The 20,954-nt window shown below is 41.5% G+C and overlaps 1 protein-coding gene across 1 annotated transcript in view; it reads left to right on the top strand.

Moving 5' to 3' along the window:
• SNTG2 (syntrophin gamma 2) overlaps positions 1–18,754 on the top strand; it is a 1,262,328-nt gene extending 1,243,574 nt beyond the window's left edge. Inside the window, exon 17 of the mRNA XM_078647499.1 lies at positions 18,523–18,754. Coding sequence (XP_078503625.1) covers positions 18,523–18,654 — 132 coding nt within the window. The 3' untranslated portion in view covers positions 18,655–18,754. The remainder of the gene's footprint in view (positions 1–18,522) is intronic.
• The last annotated feature ends 2,200 nt before the right edge of the window (positions 18,755–20,954 follow it).

Genomic DNA, 20,954 nt, shown 5'->3' with positions numbered 1-20,954 from the left:
TACAGCTGCCCAGCAAGTAGTGGGCAGCTGCACCATTTAGGCGCCATTGGAGTCACAGTCCCTGAGAGGGACAGAAGTGGCACAGAGGTGCCAGGCCTTCCACAGCTGCGCAGCACTTAGTGCCAGCTGCAGCGTTTAGGCCCTGTAATTGTTATCAGCTGCCCAGCAGGTAGTGGGCAGCTGCAACGTTTAGGTTTGCGCCAGTGGCGCACCTCTTACTGGTGCTGGCTTAGCAGCGCACCCTGACATTCTGGACACAGGGCAGTTGAGGCCCCTTCTTGAGATGCCCAGTTGGCCAGGGGGCTAGTTTATGGATAGGGCGCAAGGCCCTAAATGTAATTTGTGTGCTTTAAATGTGGTGCTAGGAAATGTAATGCATCTAGTATGTTTTACGCACCCTGTGTTGATACCTAGAGATGGTTTTACCTATGGAGGTTCGTTAGTGAGATTGTGCTTCACTGTGATTTACGCCCCTAAATGTGAGTTATGCTTATGGGTAGGGTCTAATGTATTTAGACTAGTGAGGAGATTGCCTACTGTATTTATACTGGTTAGGCCTAATGTGATGTATGCGTAATGGGTAATGTCGTTATGCCTGTGATGCCTCTAAATGTGTTTACATACTTAGGAGGTTGTTTTGCCTAGTATATTTTATACTAGCGAGATTATGTGTCCCTGCGCGATCTATGCCTATGGTGATTAGTATTGCGTAGTGGGTACCTACCTTTTACCAGTGGTTACTGGTTGTGTTCTACACTTGTTATTTTGTTCTACAATTATTCTATGTTCTAGAAGTGCTATTTCTGCTAAGTGTTGATCCTGACAGTGGCCCACGTGACCCTGTCCTGTGTAAATAATCCCGTGTGAATATTGCCCGTGCCAGTTGGCACAATGTATATTGTGTGATTACCATCTGATGTGTTTTGGCAATACAAAAGTTATTTTTATATAACTTTGTGTGGAGTTCCTTTTGTGGTGTGCCGGGGATATTGTTGCTGTGTGCGTGCGCAAATGCTTTACACATTGCCTCCGGGATAACCCTGTCTGCTCGTGCCAAGCTGCCAAGGGGGTGAGCAGGGGTTATCTTTGGCGTGTAACTCCCTTGCCCTGACTAGAGTGATGGTTTCTGCCTGGCTTTGGCGCAAGCCTTAGCCAACCAGAAATCCCAGTTCTAACAGTTTCCAATTCCATTTATTTTAAGACCTTTTGAGTAGTAGGGGGCAACCCATGACCAATGGGGTACCAGGTGACAGTGACACCCAGAAGTATGTCAACTTCCTCCAAAGTGCGGCATATTCTTGTCCTAAAAAGCACTATTCCTTTAAAATCCAAAATGGAGACACTCTCTCCTGGAGGTTAGGATCTGGCTAAGCCAACCTTCTGGCATAACTAACTTTCCCTAACACCCTCCTTCCAGCAGCACCGGCCAGTGCAGGTAAGCACAGTGGTGCGGGGCACTGCCTGGGGGGATGTTGACAGACATTGGAATACAAGTTATTATTTTATTTATTTTGTCCTATTCCCTCATCTGCCGACATCCCCCAGCCCGCCTCACCGTGCTTACCTGCACCTGCCGCTACAGCCTTTCAGCCTCTCTGTTAATTCAATTACTGAGACTCCTGTCATTCCCTCTTTAAAGACTAGTTTGGCTACCCAGCCCACTTCCTGCCTTTTGCTCTGCAGCTTTCAAATCTTTTTTTTTTAACTGAGTTTTATATAGCGCGAACTTAACCCGGTATCGGGTATCAGAGCGCTTTACATAGCACCAGTTGCGTTACATGAGGACACCTTCAATTTTGTTAGGCACGGGGAGATTAAGTGATTTACCCGGAATCACAGGATGTTCAGCGTCATTGCCGAGACTCAAACCCGGTTCCCCAGATTCAAGGTCAACCGCCCTAGCTGTTTGTCTGTATGCAGGCCATTTCACACTTCATCAGAGTAGTTTGGCTCAACCTGCCAAAATCCTGACCAAACATGAGAGGCTGCCAGAAGGCTGGATTTTAATTAATCAGAAAATAAAGTTCCATAACTTATTTTCTGTGGTAGTTAGCACATTGGTGAGTTGTTGGATTTATTCTAACAACCATCTTCATACTTTAAAGTATGTTTTTAGCTTACTTCTATCAATAGTTATACTTTATTGAAGTATTACCATGTTAGCCTAAAGAGCCATTGTGCTTTAATGGAGAAAAACACAATTAGCAGTTATTCCCTTACCAGGGGAAATAAAACATCCTTTATAATTAGGGCTCCCGGTTTTATGGTATTTATTTTTTTGCCATTTCCGTCTGTATTTATCCATATTTATTTTTTGGGCATTTTTTCTGTATTTATCCACATTTATTTTGGCCACAAGCAAAAGACGACGCTCCAGCTAGTATTTTTCCACATTTATTTAAATTTACAATGCACACATGCGCTCACTTAAACTAACAATTTGTTGTGGCTTTAACAGTACTTTAAATGGTCTGGTGCTGAGTAATTTGAAAAGGAGAGTACCTGTGTTTCTCAGTGCTGCTATAAAAACACTTTAGTACCACACCATCAGTGCTTAATTTGTGCCGACCAGAGCGTTACTTTGTTAAACTCCGTCAGTAGTCAAACACAGCACTCTTGGGGGCATTAGGTTGTCTTTTAGTTGTATTTCTACAATAGAAAGCCATCATGCACACTCTTGGCCACTGTGAGATTAAAGCTCTATTACAATCTGTATAATGTTTAATAACGTAAACAATATTTACCTTGAACTACTTACAGTATTAAAATATAGAAATGTAGGGAACAATGTATCTTAAATAAAATATTTAAGAGGATAATGCCCACCATTTGGAAATAAACTTTTGTGAGGACTGAAAAAAATGCAGTATTTAGCAGACTTTTATATATCTAATCCAGGCCTAAAAATGTTTTTCTAGGTAACTGCTACTGGCAGCACATTCCATAAAACTAAAGGTCCTTCAGATCTGCCTCGCATTTACAGCTTTCAAGTTGAAAACGTAAACAAATAAAGTCAGTTAGTGCGTGTTGAATTGGAATGTGAATGGTTCGTAACATGCAGTAAATATGGAATACTGCTCACCATTTCTGTATTCCTTATTCATACCGGTGGGAAGAAAAGGTCACGTACTAAAAAGCAATGCACTTTTCAAGACACGTACTGTAAGCTAAACTGTTGTGATGCAAATGAAAAGTTAGTGATACAGAAGCAATTCTGTATTCCACGTTGTGCTGCTGCCTAAAAAACATTTATAACTAAAAGCAATTCAGAAGAAATTGAATTTTCTTTTCCCACTTCCAACTCTGTTCAGGTCTCACCGAGTCGCCCCCTCCACCCAAGGCACCTGTAGCTGCAGGCGAAATAAACACAACCCGACACCCAAGATGACTAAAAACCTCAGTTTTTGGAGACTGCTAACGTTTCACGGAGGACTGGAGACAAACTCGCTGCACGGACCTGACTGAACATGCAGTGGCATTACTCTGCTCTCTCTACGTATCTCACTTTCATCGATCGTTTGCACCCCATTGTTTCAAGCAAGTACGTCACTAACTTCTGAGTCTACTGCTGCCCCCTTTCCCAACTCGTCACAGTAGGGTGGGATGGGATCAATGAGGCTTGCTGATCCACCCAATCATGATCAGCAATGATGTGACGAGCTGGGAAGAAAGGTGATTGACACGCACTCTTGGGATTCACAGGTTGCAGCCTGAAGCGCCCAAGAGGCATTCAGCAAGGGTGGGATACGTGAGGCAGGAGGAGTGGCATTACATTCTGACCAAGGTTTCAGACCAGGGCTGAAGTCACTCCAGCTCTGAAAAACCTGCGACATGGCACATGGGCAGTAAGAGCATGTTTCTGTGTGCTGACGCTGCCTGACCCTCGCGCACAGAGAGGGTCGGAAATATGCAGGATGATTGTTTCTGCAACAGGTGCGAGCCATTTATTTAATTACACAAATAATGGAGGCAAAATAGGTTAGGGGCGCAGCTCCCCTCCCCCCCCCCCTTATTAAGAATCCGCCCCTGAGAACAATAACGCCTCGTTACAAGTAAATGGTCTTTCAAAAGACCTGTGAAGCACTCGGATGCGGCTGTGTGTGCCCGGGAAAGAATTTCCAGCAGAAGGAAGGGGGCAAGGGGAAATAACTCTGGATTCGAGCACGCTAGATCAGCAACATTTTTCAGTATTTTGCCGTTTTTACATATAAATACAGACAACGGAAAAATAGTTTTCCGTCTGTATTTATATGTAAAAATCCGTTTAAACGGAAAACCGGGAGCCCTATTTATAATGTTCATGCTTACAGTTACAAGGCTCCCTACCACTGGGGCACCTGGGAGACATTAGGGGTGACTTATATGTAAAAATAAGGTGGTCTAAGACTTTGGAAGTACCTTTAATTCCTAACTCGTGTTTACATATAGTTTAATTTTAAAAGAAGCCTGCAGAGCAGAGCTACCTATAAAATGACAGCAGGCAACACAGCAGTGCCCCCTTAGGGTGTATTAAATCTACTGGGCCTCTAAACCTACATGCCCTACCACATACTAGAGTCTTACAGGTAGGTTGTCAGAACCAATTGTAAATATACCTAATTACCATGCACTTATACCAGAGCACAGGCCTTGGGTCTGGTTAACAGAACTCAGGACACAATCAGACTAAATATCCAGTGTCTAATAGTCAAAATGGGAGCAAAAAGTAGGAGGCCACTGCAAACAGGTCCAGGTTTCTCACAAATACATGTAAATAACTATAGTAACACATGCAAACATTAATATAAGTTCCATAAACTACTCTAAACCAATTCTACTATCTGTAAAACTTAACACTCTAAATCTATTTTACTATCAGTAAACATTTACCAAAACATCAAATCATTTAAAAAAAAAAATTAATTTGTTGTGGAATTGTATAAAATGCTTCATGGCACCTAAGGTTTATTAAAACCAACCAAAAACATTTATGGGCATATTTAAAAAAATATGCGCAACACAGCACAACTAACACATTAATGTGCTGGGCAGCACTAGGAGAAGAGAGCATGGGACTGTGTCTTCTCCAGCACTGAAGCAAAAACAACTGCATATAACAATAATTAGCGCTTTGAGCTGCTTTGTGTTACTTTGCATCAGGGGCTGTCACACGGGTAGAATATTGGTACACTCATGTAGTCAACTATGGTTTTTGTCAAAAAACAAGATCTAAGTGTTTGAAAAAGCTATATTTCGAAATGTGCATGCCTCTTTTAGGCAGACACAAAATAGCAAACAAATTGCAATGAATGTTAAAGTATATACAACGTTGCATGTATGCTTCAATGTACAACTCTTATACAAATTATTAAAATATTTTAAGTTACTCCAATTCTTTTATTTCTTACTTGGATGATACAATAATACCTTTTGAGTACAAAATATTTCAAACTGTGTTAAAATGTGAACAGGCTGCACTAGGCAGTCAGTTTGTGGGTTAGAGCTACGGAAAAGAGCAGCAACACAATTTTAGTAGATACTATGGTGACAGGCTCTCTCATTTTAACGTGATACAGCACAGCAAGGTGGTGATTCATAAATTAAATTTTGACCCAGGAGTGTTAGCATGGTAATGTTCAAGTACCACACAATTGACACTCCTTTGGTTCAGAGTCGCACACAGTATCTCAAAGTGCTATTTGAATTCATTGTTGAATTTACCAGTGAAGTACATTTTATCAAAGTAAAAACAAGATTGTATTTACAATTTGATGAGTTTGCATTACTTGGCATGACTGGAAAACTACAATTCTTCTGTCAAAAATCAACAAAATATAATAATTATTTAAAAAAAAAAGAAATATGTGCGAAAGATATTCAAATACAAATGTAATAAAATGAGAATTATAATAAAATATAATATTTTGCAAATGATACTCCCCAAAATCAAATGCAACTTCAGTTCCTGCAAGGTGGAGAAGGACACCCTCAAGAGATAAATTAGACAAATTATTGTTTCATTATCCTGTCCATGTTGCTCGCATCACTGTCAGGTGGCCCACTTCTAATGTTGCCTTTTCTCTTATATAGGGTAGTCCCGCACAACTCTCCCACCTGCCCCTAACATTTGGGGCAGGTAATTGAACAAAAGCCAGCAAATTACTCAACCTCTTTTTCCCTGAAATTCACCTGCCTCATCCTGTCTCTTTTTCTCCCAGACATTATTCACCCAAACTCCCAAAACAACTCCCCCCCAAAAAAAAACACTTATTATATTCTCAAAAATTATACAAACATGTAGCTAACAGGTCACAATAACAATCAGTTCTAACAAAATGATAAGCAAAAGCATACACTCAAAAAATCCCGCAAACACTCAAAAATAGTCGGGCAACACTAAGGGCCAGATGTAGGTAATCTGAATTTACCGATTCCTAAATACCGAATTTTACCGATTCGGTATTCAAAAATCGGTAAATGAGATGTAGGGAAAAAAATCGGTATTTTTTACCGAATCGGTAAAATTCGGTATCGGACTTTCGGAATTTACCGAATCGGTATTTACCGATTCGGTATTTACCGAATCGGTATTTCCCATTCATCCTTATGGGCCAAAAGGCCCATAGGAATGCATTGGAAATACCGAATCGGTAAATACCGAATCGGTAAATACCGAATCGGTAAATTCCAAATCGGAAAGCAAGCAAAAGTGAAACTAATGAAAACAGCCAATCAGGTGCTACCACCCTCCCCCTCCCTACCAGGAAGTGGCTAACCAGGCAGCTGCAACTCATTAGAAGGTTCTAATGAGAGCAGCAGGGAGTGATTTTTGGGAGTTTACCACAGGGAAAATGGCAAGCAGCAGTGAGAGTCAGAAGGCAGAGAGGAAAAGGAAAATTAAGTTCAGCAGCATGGAGCTGCAGGTACTGGTGGAGGAGGTGGTGAGAGTCCACAAGCAACTATTTGGCAGGCACTCCCTCACTGTACCTGAGTCTGCAAAACGTAAGATGTGGCTTGCAATTGGAGAAAAGGTCAATGCAGTGGGAGTCACAAGCAGGAGCATAGAGGATCTGAAGAAACGCTTCTATGACATCAGGAGCCTCACAAAAAAGAAGATGTCAGAACTATATAAGCAGGCTGGTATCACCGGTGGAGGCAGGAACCCAGCGCCCCCCCTGACTGACCTGGAGGAGTTGGTGGCCTCAACCATCGAGCCAGACAGTGTTGTGGGACTTGGAGATGTGGACAGCTCAGCCAGAGCTACAGGAAAAGGTAAGACGCATGCGCAGCATGACACCCCATACCAACATGCCTCCCTTTACCCTTTGTGGACAGGCCAACCCCAGTCCAGTACTGCTACCACTATACAGGAGCAATGCATTATGGGAACTGTAGTCAGCTAATGTAAGACCATGTGTAACTGCACAGACATCAGCAAGGCACTGAAAGTAATGCAGAAAAATGAAAGTTGACTGTGACACAGTAGCACTCAGTTAACATACGCTTATTTATACCTAGGGGCAACATCAGGCAGTCGAGCCACAGCAACAGAAGGGACTACACCAGCGAGGGAGGACAGTGACGAGGCAGGGCCAAGCCGTGTACAAGCCTCGCAGGAGGAAGAAGACACGACTGCCATCTCCCAGGAAGATGAGACAGTACAGACCCCCCAGTTTCCCTACTCCCCACACCTTTCACAATCCCCTCCATTGGTTTTCTCTCCAGAAACCTCCCCATCACTGTTCCTGTCTGCACCTGCAACCCTCACCAGCCAGGAGGCGAGTCGTGGCCCCACTGCCAGTGATGGAGGCAGCAGAGGGTGAGGCTCAAGCCACTGTACCTGTGACTCCTGCTGCACTGCAGCCCACCAATGAGTCTTTCACCTCGCGCAGATGGCAGCGCAGACCCAGCAGTGCAGGTGGACCTGGAGATGGCACTGTGTTCCGTGGGCTGGAGGGGAGCATGGTGTGCATACAACGGATGCAGGGAAAATCCATACAGGCCTGCCACCGCCAATTTCGGGTCCTAAATGAACAAATAGGAGACATGGGTAAGGGCTTCAGAGACATTGTAGAAACTAATAGGGAGGTAGCAAAAACAAATGCTGATCTTGCAGCAAGAATGCAGCAAATGAGCAATTCCATCACCCAGCTCTGCTCAAAACTGGACAGCCTGGAACATACAAGGCGCAGGGACGCCCGTGTCCACAATAGGGCCATGAATCGTCTGGCCACTGCCACATCCCAGCTATGCCGTAGAGGCATTAATATGCAGGAGAGCCTCACACAGAACATGGCCGAGGTCACCAGGGGCATGGCCAGGATCACTAGTGCCCTAGAGGCTATGATCATATCACACACTGCACTGAATCCTGCCCTGGATGTGGCAGAGGGAGACGACAGCAGTAGCCGCAGCAGCTTGGCAAGCGCTGTAGTTGAGCCACGTAGGAGCAGCAGGCGCCCAGCTGAGGCTGCAGGCCCTGCAGAAAGCAGTGACCAACATCCCAGTGGCTCTGGGAAGCGCGGACGCAAGTGACATTGCCGGTGTGGGTGAAGTAACCCGGGACATGCAGTCCCCACGTTTATTATGTTTAATTTGTTGCACTTCAGTGCATGAACGTTGTGGCAACATTAAATTACGTTCTTCTCATTCACAACCTGTCTGTGTCTCATTACGTACTCAGAAATAGTTGCGTGTAATCTCCTGTCTGTATCTGCCATCACTTGGTGTTGTCACTCCAGCAGGTTGTGTTTCAGGCACAGCAATGTCGTCGTCATGATCCTCGTAGTCAGACAACTCCACCTCTGTACCCTTCTTAACAGCAAGGTTGTGCAACATGGCACAGGCAGCAATTATCTTACAGCAGATGATGGGGGTATACTGCCTTGCACCTCCACTCTTGTGCAAGCATCTGAATCTGCTTTTCCAGATACCAAAGGTCCATTCAACAACATTCCGTGTGCTTTTGTGGGCCCGGTTATATCTCCTTTGGCTGGGTGTTGAGGGGTTGAGGTAGGGGGTGAGTATAAATGAGCGGAGGGCATATGCACTGTTTCCTAAAAGGAAAAGGGAATACATTACTCACATGCATACATGTACTTCTTACTGCAATAGGTATTATGGGGGTCAGACACTGTCTCTTACCTAGGAGGTATCCTTCACCAAATTCCCCTGCAGACAGCCGTGCATAGATGCCGCTGTTTTGAAAAATATAGGAGTCGTGGGTACTCCCAGGGAATTTTGCCACGATGTCAGTGATGGCGCACTTTGCATTGCAAATCACCTGCACATTGATGGTGTGGGTTGACTTCCTATTCCTGTAGATATATTCTGTGGCAGCAGGGGGACAAATGGAAATGTGCGTGCCATCTATGCAGCCAATTATATTGGGAAATCGAGCCATCTGGTAAAAGTCAGATTTTGTTTGCACCAGTTCAGCATGGGTAGCAGGAAAAGATATGTAATGCTCCATCCTGTTTAACATGGCGTCAAGGAATTTGTGGAAAAACCTCGACAGGCTGCTCTGTGTCACCCCACCTACCGCAGCAACCATGCTCTGGTAGCTCCCAGACGCAAGCAGGTGGAGGCTGCACAGCACCTGCACATGGGGTGGCATTGCATGTGCCCTTGGGGTAGTGTTCTGCAACAGTGGTTGGAGGTCCATGATGAGCTCCAAGATGGTGTCTGGGGCCAACCTGTACCTCTGCAGTATCTCTGCCTCTGTGAGCATAAACAAGGTGACCCTCTGCCTGTAGACCTGCCCCTCTCTCTGCCATTCCCTCTCTCCTTCCTCCTGTAGCGGTAGCCGTCTTGCAATGACATAAAATGCCGCCATTGTGCAAACAGAATTGCATTTTGGGTCCATTTTTATAGGTTGCACCTGGTTACCACCTGATTCCAATCCATGGTAAATACCGACTCCTAAATACCGAATTTCAAGCAAATTCGGTATTTCAGAGCTTCCATACATCTCAATATCCATTTTTACCACTTCTTATTTACCGAATCGGTATTTTACCGATTCGGTACCTTTACCGATTCGGTAAATGTACCGAATCGCAAACCGTTGCCATTCGGTAAATTTACCGATTCGGTAATATTTACCGATTTGGGCGATTTTCGGTCTCCTACATCCCGAAAGCTCAATACCGGTCGGTAACGGCCGAAAATACCGATTTTAGGCCGTTACCAACCGGTAAAGGGCTTCCTACATCTGGCCCTAAAACTCTTACACCTACTATGAAATCTCCAAAAGAAAATAGTGACCCGCCCTTTGTATGATTTTATTCACAAGGAAATAGTGACCCACTGTTTGAATGATTTTATTCACAATGTAATGACATATTGTGATATATTTCATGATTTTTTTCCTTACAGTGCTATGCAAAATGTAGATGTGTCATATTGCAATGAGGAATAATGCACACTAACACAAATAGTCTGCAAAGTCATCCATTTATATTTTTGTAATGCTTTTTAAATATAAAAATGTTAACTTTAAATAGTTTGCATAATAATTCCTGTTGTGTTAGAAATATTCGATTTTTTAATGAAACATTTTAAAATTATTATTTAAGAAACATTTTTTAGTAATGTTTAATTTAAGAACAAAAAAACGATTATGGCACAAAAATATTTATTCATGTAAAGTATTTATTATTTACAATACATTACTTAAAAAGTGGTATATAATTTCAAGATGTACCATAAATCTATATAAAAATATTAAGAAACATAACATACACATTTCTTCTGCTTTTCCTTTATGTAGCTTCATCTTGCACGAGACAGGTACTGTGAGTAATTGGATTGTTGGTTGAGCGGGGTGTTAACCCTGCTTATGCAACTGTCCCAATCACTTTCAGGGTGAAAAAAAGCCACTAAATTAACCTGTGTTTAAATATTTGTTAAATATCTGGTAGCTTGGCACAAAAGCATTCAGGCTTAGTTTAGACAATGTGCAGCACACAAACAGTAATAACATCAATACACAATACAAGAAAAATCTCACACCAATTTAGGGAAAAAAGGGTACATTTTAATACATTATTTGTCACCAAAATAACAAAGTCCAATCTGTAGAACCCAAATTATGAATTGTTAACGTTTATGGTCAAAACTAGCACCTGAAAGATCAAAGTGACAGCCACAGATATCTAGTTATGCAAGACCGGGTCAAAGTCGAAAAAGATGGCCGACAAGGAGCACAAGTCTGATACAAAAAGTGGATTGGTTCTGGTCAGCACTTACCTTTGGACTTAGCAGAAATTTCAGCATAAATCTGTCTGAGAAAGTAAAGCTAAATGGGACAAGGCTGCAGGTGGTGTTCAAGGAGCACCATCCTCATCAGGAAGCTCCTGTAAGAAGTTGATGTGAAAATTGACATGTTCAAACTTAGTCGAATGTCTCCAGCAGGACAAGGCTGGAGGCTGTAGCTGATGAGGCCTGATACCCCTTTTGCAGAGGTCCTCTGAAAATGATTTGCTTCTGTGTAGAAGAACTTAGCGGGAGTTGCCACAGCTATGCACTTTGGGCAGATAGATGAACTGGTTGGTCCAGATCTGCTCTTGGTTCTTAGAGCAGTCCCAGGTTGGAGTGGCACCATTTGGCAGCTTAAGACCCACTCAGACAGGGTCCAGGTACAGGATCAAGGTAGTTGGAGCTTTTTCTGTCCCTAAGGGGCTGATCAGGGGGTCAGCCAACAAGCCCTTGACATCATTATGGTAGTCCTGGGTTCAAGCAGTGGAACAGAGCTGCAGGAGATAGCCTCTGAAGAGTCAAGGCAGGCTCCAGGCAGCAAATCAATCCTTCCAGGAGTAGCAAAACAACCTTGTGGAGTACACAGCAACTTACTGCGCCAGGCAGTCCTCTGAGGGTCATTCCACAGGTTCAGTAACTGAACAGAAGAGTGGGTCCGAGAGTCCTATTTCTTGAAGTATCCAGAGAATTTCCTATGACGTGCTTCATGTATCCTACTTCCCCTGACCTTGATTCTGGCTGTCTGCATGAACAATGCAGGGGTTCCAAGTTTTTTGTGTGAAGGCAGAACAAAGTCTATTTAGTTGCAAGTGGGGCTGTGCCCAGCTTTGCCCCTGCATCCTTATCCTTACAGTTGATGGCCTATCCAGACACACCTAATGCCTATATTGTGTGGCTGTCTGGGAGAAATAAACACAGTTAAACTGCCAGCTACATACAGTCACATGACCCAGAAATAGTTAGGGCGGGAAAATTCCAACTTTTAAAATTGTAACTTAAAATCTGACTTTATCATTAGGGATGGTTTTTTATTACAATTTATCAGACATCAAACATGAAATGCTTACCTGTTCCTAATCAAAGGTTAGCACTTATTGAATGCAATAAGGCAACCTAATTTTATCCTATGGGGGAGGTACCCTCACAATAGTGAAAAACAAATGCAGGAGTTTTTCACTGCCAGGACATGTTAAACTTAAAAGTACATGTCCAACCTTTTAATTGCAATGCACCCTACCCTATGGTCTACCTCAGGTCTACCATAGGGGCAACTTATAAGCAATACAAAGGACATTTCTGGCTTGGCAACGGGATTATAAAACCAAGTCGAATTGGCATTCATGGGACATGTTTTAAGGGGGTATTTAAGTGGGAGGCACAATAAGTGCTGTGGGCCCACTAGTAGCACTCAAGTTACAAGTCCTGGGTATGTGGTATACCAGTTTACTAGGTACTTATAAGTAAATTAAATAAACCAATCAGGTTTTGTTAGAAATGGGGTTTCCTGTTGGTTTAGGTATGCACCTAAGCCAGGCAGAACAAACCATTTTAATCAGGGTGAGGGAGTTACACACCCAAGATAACCATTGCTCACCCCCTAGGTAGCGTGGCAGAGCAGTCAGGCTTATCCCAGAGGCAATGTGTAAAGTGTTTGCACAATACCCACACACACCAGTGACACACTGGGCACACCACAAAAGAGATCCCACACAAGGTTATATAAAAATATCCTTTCTATTATACATGAAAACACATTAGGCCCCAATCACATAAATCACCTTGCCACTAGGGGCAATGGTCATTACAATGCATAGATCATACATCACTTTGCCATAGGGCAATTGTTATACACATAACATGTAGTGCACTGAAGTAAATACTTATGAGTTGCACATGTCACAAATTAGGAAAATAACACTACCACCAGTACTGTTCATATTAGGCTGATCCTGCCATGTGGCAGATACTGATATGTGGTACGAGACCTACCCCCATACGCAGCACCATCCTCGTGCATTAAAAACAGACCCTGATACCTTCAGGGGACACAGCACTTCTGCTCTTCTCTTAGAAGTTGCACGGAATCATAACAACAGCATGAGCAGGATTGGGACCTCTGTCTATAAATGCCACACATCCTGCTCTCTTAAGGTAACTTCTCCTGTGCCCACAAAGATTAGTGGCAGCTGCCAACTGACATGTGAGGGAGCCACCTAGACAAATGTGGTAGGGGCAAGGTCAATGGCGCCAGCCATACCCCCTACAATGCCAGCAATCTCAAGGCCCCCAACAGTAGGTAAAGCACGCAGCTGCCCACACTGGGGTGGCGCAGCAGTGTGTTACTCCAAGAAAGAGATGGGGGAGGACACTCACCTGTCCCCAGTTGGTGACCAATAGATCACCTGGTGAGGCCTCTCTGCAACATGGAGCAGAAGGCACAAGGGCTTCTCTGCTGCCCCTGCAGCGCTGAGGATTACTTAGCAACTGGGGCTCTAGGCAGTCACGTTGGTCCTGGCCAGACGGCGCCACCGACTATTTTCTTTCAGGCCTTCCTTTAGCATGGTCCTCATGCAGCTTTCTTTCTGTCAGCAGTGGGTGCTGGACGTGGAGCTGGTCTCTGTCAGGTCCACTCCCTACTAGCTTCTTCGTCGCGGGAGCAAGAGGCAGCGCAGCCTTCCTCTTCCCACCTACCAGCGGGTCACCAGCAGAGCTCCTCTGCTTTTCCTGTAAGTTCTCCTGAGCTCCTTTCATTGCCTCCAGCCTGGCTGATGCTGGGCACAGTGCTCCTCTCAGCAGGAGCGCTACTCGAGTTGGCAATGCACAGCACGGGCCACCTCAGCAGAGCCCCTGCTGAGTGTCTCCCTTGGCCCACAGCTCGCTACATAGTGAGTAAGCTTGGTCTGGAAAATACCGTACATAGCGGCTCCCCAGTAATTTAAAGCCCCAGGTACTTCTCATAATTCAGAAAAACATAGAAAGAACTCCCACACAGGAAAGCACATGGGAGCTCTTCCCAGAGACATAGAGGGTCTCTCAGCAAATAAAGCCCTTGAGAACATTTTAGTAAAGAAAAAGGAGAAAGCCCAATGGAAGAGTTTGATGTCCCTGAGTCTTCCAAAACAGGGGGCAAAAACACACCAGCCCTTGGAGTTTTCTTCTCAAGCAGGACACCACAACAGGGCAGAAAAAGGCAGTCCTTTTCCTACACCACAGACAAAAGCAGCAACTGCAGGCCAATCACCCCTCACACAGGAAAGCAGCGCTCCTCATACAGTCCTTTCGCTATTCTTCTTGGCAGGGTCATCTTGTTCCTTGAAGTAATCTAAAGTCCTGGGGTCTTAGGTATAGGACTTATAACCCATTTTGTTATTGTTCTCTTTGGAGTAAGAGTGTCTGAACCAGCTCCAAACCAGACCTGTCCTCCTTGGTGCTGCATGACCACAGGGGCTACAGACAGCATTGTGAAAAGGAGACACATTCTATTTAGGTGCAAGTGAAACTCCTCCCACCACTGTAAGTGCAGACCAGGTATTTTTAGCCCATCTATGAGTCAGGGCAGGGCACACCTCAACCCCAACAATTACTGTCTAGCATGAATGCATATCCCCAGCTCCTGTCACTCCAACACCAGACACTGAATGCACAAACAGTCGGAGGCACACACAATGGTAAACCTGATGTCTATGAAGCAACAAGCGGTCAGAGTCGCTTCCACGTGTGTAACGATTCTCAAGTGTCTCAAGAAGATCATCTGGATGCTTCCTCAGGACACACAAAAAACGTAATTCAAGCCCTAATAACATCCAGACTGGACTATGGTAATGTCCTTTACTTAGGTGCATGTAAGGAAGTAACTCGTAAATTGCAGATGGTGCAGAACATAGCGGAAACATAGCAAATCCCCCACATCTATGTCCTTAAAGAACCTTCACTGGCTTCGCATTGAGTGTCGCACAAAGTTCAAGGCCCTATGCTTTATGCACAAAATCCACACTGGTAGGGCTCCACTTTATCTCAGAAATCTTGTCCACCAATATTGCCCTTCTCGCGTCCTTCGCTCCTCCAACCAGTACAAGTTTCAGGTACCCAGGATCAAACGGGCCAGAATGGGCCGACGGGGTGCACAGACATAATATCGACTCCAAAATATCGTTTGGACAGAATATCGAGTTTTAAATATCGTTTTGAGAAAATATCGACAGGACAGAATATCGACAGCCAAAATATTGTTTTTAAGGTAAGTGAAGTAATATCGACTGTAAATAATATCGAAAGTAAAAAATATAGTTTTTTATATAATATGTAATTATTTATAGTGTTTTTATGTTATAATATGTGTGAAAAGTGTCATTTTATGTTATAATTATTTTTAATTAATGATTTTTTTAAAATTATTGTGTAATTTTATTCTGTAGCGGGTTGTGGGTTTATAGGGGAATAGGGTGGGAAGTAATTTAATTATAATTAATTAAATATGTAAATTTAATAATTGGTAGTAATAATTAATTAATTGGTAATTAAATATTATATGTTAATTATTTAAATTTAATTGGTAATTAATTTAATTTAATTTATTATTTGCTAATTATGTAAATTAAAATAATGTATTTCCTGTAGCGGGTTGTGGGTTTATAGGGGAATAGGGTGGGAAGTAATTTAATTATTATTTATTAAATATGTAAATGTATTAATTGGTAGTAATATTTAATTAATTGGTAATTAAATAATATTTGTTAATTAATTAAAATGTAATTGGTAATTAATTTAATTTAATTGATTAATTGCTAATTATGTTAAATTAAAGGGGTATTTTTAGGGTTCAGGGTCAGTTTTTAGTTTTTGGGTAAAGGGGTATTTTTAGGGTTCAGGGTCAGTTTTTAGTTTTTGGGTAAAGGGGTATTTTTAGGGTTCAGGGTCAGTTTTTAGTTTTTGGGTAAAGGGGTATTTTTAGGGTTCAGGGTCAGTGTTTAGTTTTTGGGTAAAGGGGTATTTTTAGGGTTCAGGTTCAGTTTTTAGTTTTTGGGTAAAGGGGTATTTTTAGGGTTCAGGGTCAGTTTTTAGTTTTTGGGTAAAGGGGTATTTTTAGGGTTCAGGGTCAGTTTTGGGTTTTTGGATAAAGGGGTATTTTTAGGGTTCAGGGTCAGTTTTTAGTTTTTGGGTAAAGGGGTATTTTTTAGGGTTCAGGGTCAGTTTTTAGTTTTTGGGTAAAGGGGTATTTTTAGGGTTCAGGGTCAGTTTTGGGTTTTTGGGTAAAGGGTTTTTTTAGGGTTCAGGGTCAGTTTTGGGGTACAGGGGTACAGGGGTACAGTGTAAAAATAAAGAAAAATTAAATTTACATTAATTTAATTTAATGAAATTAAATGAAATTAAATTACATTTAAATAATTTTAAATAATTTAAATAAAAAAAAATTATTATATACTTACCAATACTTACGTTGTAATGGTAGTGCGTTGTAAAAGTTGCGTTGTAACGTCATATATCCACTGTTGCACTCTTTGCAGTGGGAATAGTAATTTTTACTCTTTTGTATTTGTACGTTAATAATATTGGCTATTATTTAATTAAATTGTGTTACTATATATATATATATGTTTTAAGAAATATGATTAAAAAAATATTATTTTTTTACTTTCATTAATTATTTAATTATTAAAAGTTATTTTAAGTATTGTTAATTATATTTTAGTAGTTAATTTTTTATATTAATGTAATTAAACATTGTTTTTATTAAAGTCGATATTTTTTACAACTATATTTTTGTTAACGATATTTTGTACTCGATATTTTTGTACTTACCTGTTTGTACATACAAACTCGATATTTTGGTTGTAGATATTTTTTCGTCGATATTTTGGGTAGTCGATATTTTGGTAGTCGATATTATTTCAGTGATCCGGTGGACGGTCCTTCGCTTACTTGGCACCTTCCCTTTGGAATTCTCTCCCCTTCTCCTGCGTACAGAACCAAGTTACCTCAAATTCCGCAAGGACATAAAAACATGGTTGTTTAATCAATAAGCTGTTTCCCTTGTCTCACGAGTCTCAAACATTGCCTTTTCTCTGCCCTCATCCTGTTCTAGCGCTGGGAAACCTCCGGGTAGCTGTTCGCTCTACAAGCTTAATTATAATAATAATAATAAAGTAAGAAAATGCCACTTTCCAAAAGTGAAAACACGAAAATGGGAGGACCTTGCTCCGTTTTCTCTTATGCTCCTCTTACTTTAGAGCAACAAACTGACTTTGACCTTTTCGGCTTGGATTGAATTTTTATTAAACCATTCCTTTTTGCAATTTTAACTGTTTTGTTTATCCAAACAATTCAAATGTGTGAAAAACAGGGAGACAATCGTTTTTCAAAAAACATGACACCAATACTTTTAACAATTCACAATGGACAATAAATATGAATACACAAAATTACTATATGCACTGGTTATACACAAAACGACATTTAACATTTGCATCATAACACACAAATAATTATAGCAGTCTTGTCGCTATATTGTTTTCTTGAGACCAAACATATGTCTGACACAGGGAAATACTTCAGTCTATCTGAGGGGAAATCAACCAATTGCATATGTAGTGTGTGCCCAGGTTTCGTCAATTCCTTGTACTAGGCTCCCTCAGGGGTGTCTCATTTTAAGGAGCGTAGGGTAAACACTCCTACCTTGTGTGCACCACTTTACAGTTTTCTTTGAAAAATATTAGGTCTTACTGTCAGGTGAGCGCCAACGGCTAGTCCCCCAAAAATGTACCCGTGTGATTTTTTTAAACATGGATTGTGACAGTGTTGAGTGTCTCATATCCCTCTTTTCAATTGGCTGTCTCTACACTTGTCAGGTATGAATAAGACAAAATGCTTGCGACTTCTCCTAATCTCATTAACCATAATTAATTTGTAATACACTTATAAATTGGAGCTTATTCTTCTTTAATTGTAAGTGCATATTATTAAATAGGTATTTGTTTCGTTTTATAAAGTTTCTAATTCCGTGGGGTAATTTATCATACATGTAGTTATGTTGCCATATGTATTTATTACTGTTATGTAATATAGGTTGATAATCCCTAAGAACATGATTTGTTGTGTTTTGCTCACCGTTACTTCTTAGGCTTTGTTATGCGTTATGCGTACCACCAATGATGAGCTAACTGCAGACAATAATTCTGTTTGTGTTCATGCCCTTGCTGGCAGGGTACTGATTCATTTCAAACAAAATTACTTTAATGTTGGGATGCCTTCCTTATACTCTCACCTTTTTTATCTTTTGTCTTTCAGGAACTCGAATTTCAGGACCTTACTGCTGTCCTCCATTGTATTCACTCCTTTATAGCAGCAAAAGTGGCATCAGTGGATCCTGTGTTTGTAGAAAGCCAAAGTATTGCGAATAAATTTACTAAGACCAATTGAAGATGCTCTTGTGGAGGAATTGAAGAAAAACTTATTTTCTTAAAACAATGTATTTCTGTCATCCGTAATATTTAAATTCTGAAAGTTTTTCTATGAAATGTGTAGCATTCATGATAAAATAAATATGTAAAAAGAATCCTTATTTTTACATTTTCTGCCAAATGATGCCAATCCCTACTTGAACAGGAAACTTGAGTACAATCTTTTATTTCTGATATATGAAGTAGATATTTCAGTGACCTTCCTCTGGGATCCCAGGTTAATGCAATGTAAGCTTATTTGGAGTTGTTTGATTGTTATTGTATCATCGAAGTAAGTAGACGTGGAGTTAGGGCTAGTAAATCGTATTACTCATTGTTTATCTACATGCCAACTGGAGATTTCTGCTATTTCATATATCTGCTGGAAGCAGCTGAAATCTCTATGGGCCAGATGTAGGTGTCCAAATACCGGTCGGAAACGGCCAAAAATACCTATTTTCGGCTGTTTCCGACCAGTATTTGGACATTGGTATGTAGGGGTAGCAAAAACATACAGATTCGGTAAATTTACCGAATAGGTAATTTTACAGAATCGGTAAAATTACCGATCGGTAAAATTACAGAATCTGTAATTTCTTATGTAGGTAGCCCTTTAAACAGTGCTACAGGGCCTTTAGAATTCGTTATTTACCACCTAATACCATTGGGTGGTAAATAACGAATTCCTGTGTACATGCACATCTGTGCATGTACACCTGTGCCATGTGACACACAGGGCATGTATGTGAGTCACATGGCACACAAGCCAGAAACAGGGGTGTAACAGGGTGTCAAAGTGACACCCTGTCCCCCTTGGCAATTCGGTATTTTTACCGATTCGGTAATTACCGAATCGGTATTTGCTATTGATTCCTATGGGCTTCAAGGCCCATAGGAATCAATGGCAAATACCGATTTGGCAATTACCGAATCGGTAAATAACGAATCCTTCCGATTCGGTAAAAATTTATTAATTTTTACCTACATCTTATTTACCGATTCATGAATACCGAATCGGTAAAATTCGGTATTTATGAATCGGTAAATAAGATTTACCTACATCTAGCCCCAAGTGACATACAGAGAACCTGTGGTGTACCTGTGGATCTCGTATTTCCAAAGGGTTCTGGTAACTGCTGTTACTGGCCCTTCACAAATGACATGGACCTCATAGAGAGGCCTTGCCTGTAATCTACCACATCTCTTGACCAAAAAGGCAATACTATTTACAGTTCCAAACCTAATCACTCAAAGTGTCTTCAACAGTTTGAAAAAACAACATGTATCTAAGGGCCTGGCTGAGAGTTAAGCGGATGCATCTGGCCTTTCAAAAAAACATCTCTTCACAGGTCTGCCACCATGGAGGTCTGTCCGTTCTATTTAGAGTATGGGGGTTTGATGAGTAAAAGTCTGTCATTCGTCCTCCACCTCTCCTGTATTATACCCTAAACAGTGGAATTCACAACAGAAATTCAATACTCCAGACGTCATATAAAGAGTATAATTTATGTCAAGGAATCATGGTGGTTCATCCACTGCACTTTTGATGGAGAAAAAAAGAATAAATAGTCAATGTCTGCCCATAATAACCACAAAACATTCTCAATCAACATGTCCCTGAAACTCCAAGCCCTGGGTATCTGTCTGGCAGTGGCAGTGGTAGATAAACAATACCAAAATGCACAACAAAATAGAAGGTAAGCCCATATGTTTAAACAGAGTTAACTGCACTATGTTAACTACTAGTGTCCTCAACTTTATCTAACAACAATTGACCAAATCTCCCTGTCTGGAAACATGCATCACACTTCATATGCATATGAAATAATAACAATGTTACTACTCCCCTCAAATCAGTAAAATGAATGCACATTGTTTGACCTTTCATCCTTAGGGTGGTCTTCCCCCAACTTTTTGCCTGCTTCACTCCACTTTTTGCTGTATCTTTTTGTTGACCTTAGGACTCTGAGCACTTTACCACTGATAACAGGTGCTAAAGTGCATGTGCTTCTTCTCTAAACATGTTGACATCGGTGTACACCTGATAGCATTTTTAGTTTACTTGTAAGTCCATTCTAAAGGGGCGTACCATGTACCCAAGGGCTGTAATGTAAATGCTATTGGTGGGCTTGCAGAATCGGCTGTGCAACACACACAAGTCGCCTTTCAAACCTGTCTCAGGCCTGCCATTGCAGGGCCTGTGTGTGCCATTTGCTGCCACTTCACTTATCATTTAAAATCACTTTACAAGCCATAAACTCCCCTTTTATTACACTTAAG

This window comes from Lissotriton helveticus, chromosome 6, assembly GCF_964261635.1.
Source record: "Lissotriton helveticus chromosome 6, aLisHel1.1, whole genome shotgun sequence".
NCBI classification, from domain to species: domain Eukaryota; kingdom Metazoa; phylum Chordata; class Amphibia; order Caudata; family Salamandridae; genus Lissotriton; species Lissotriton helveticus.
The sequence above is the reverse complement of the archived record's forward strand: the minus strand, read 5'-3'. Positions and strand labels throughout refer to the sequence as shown.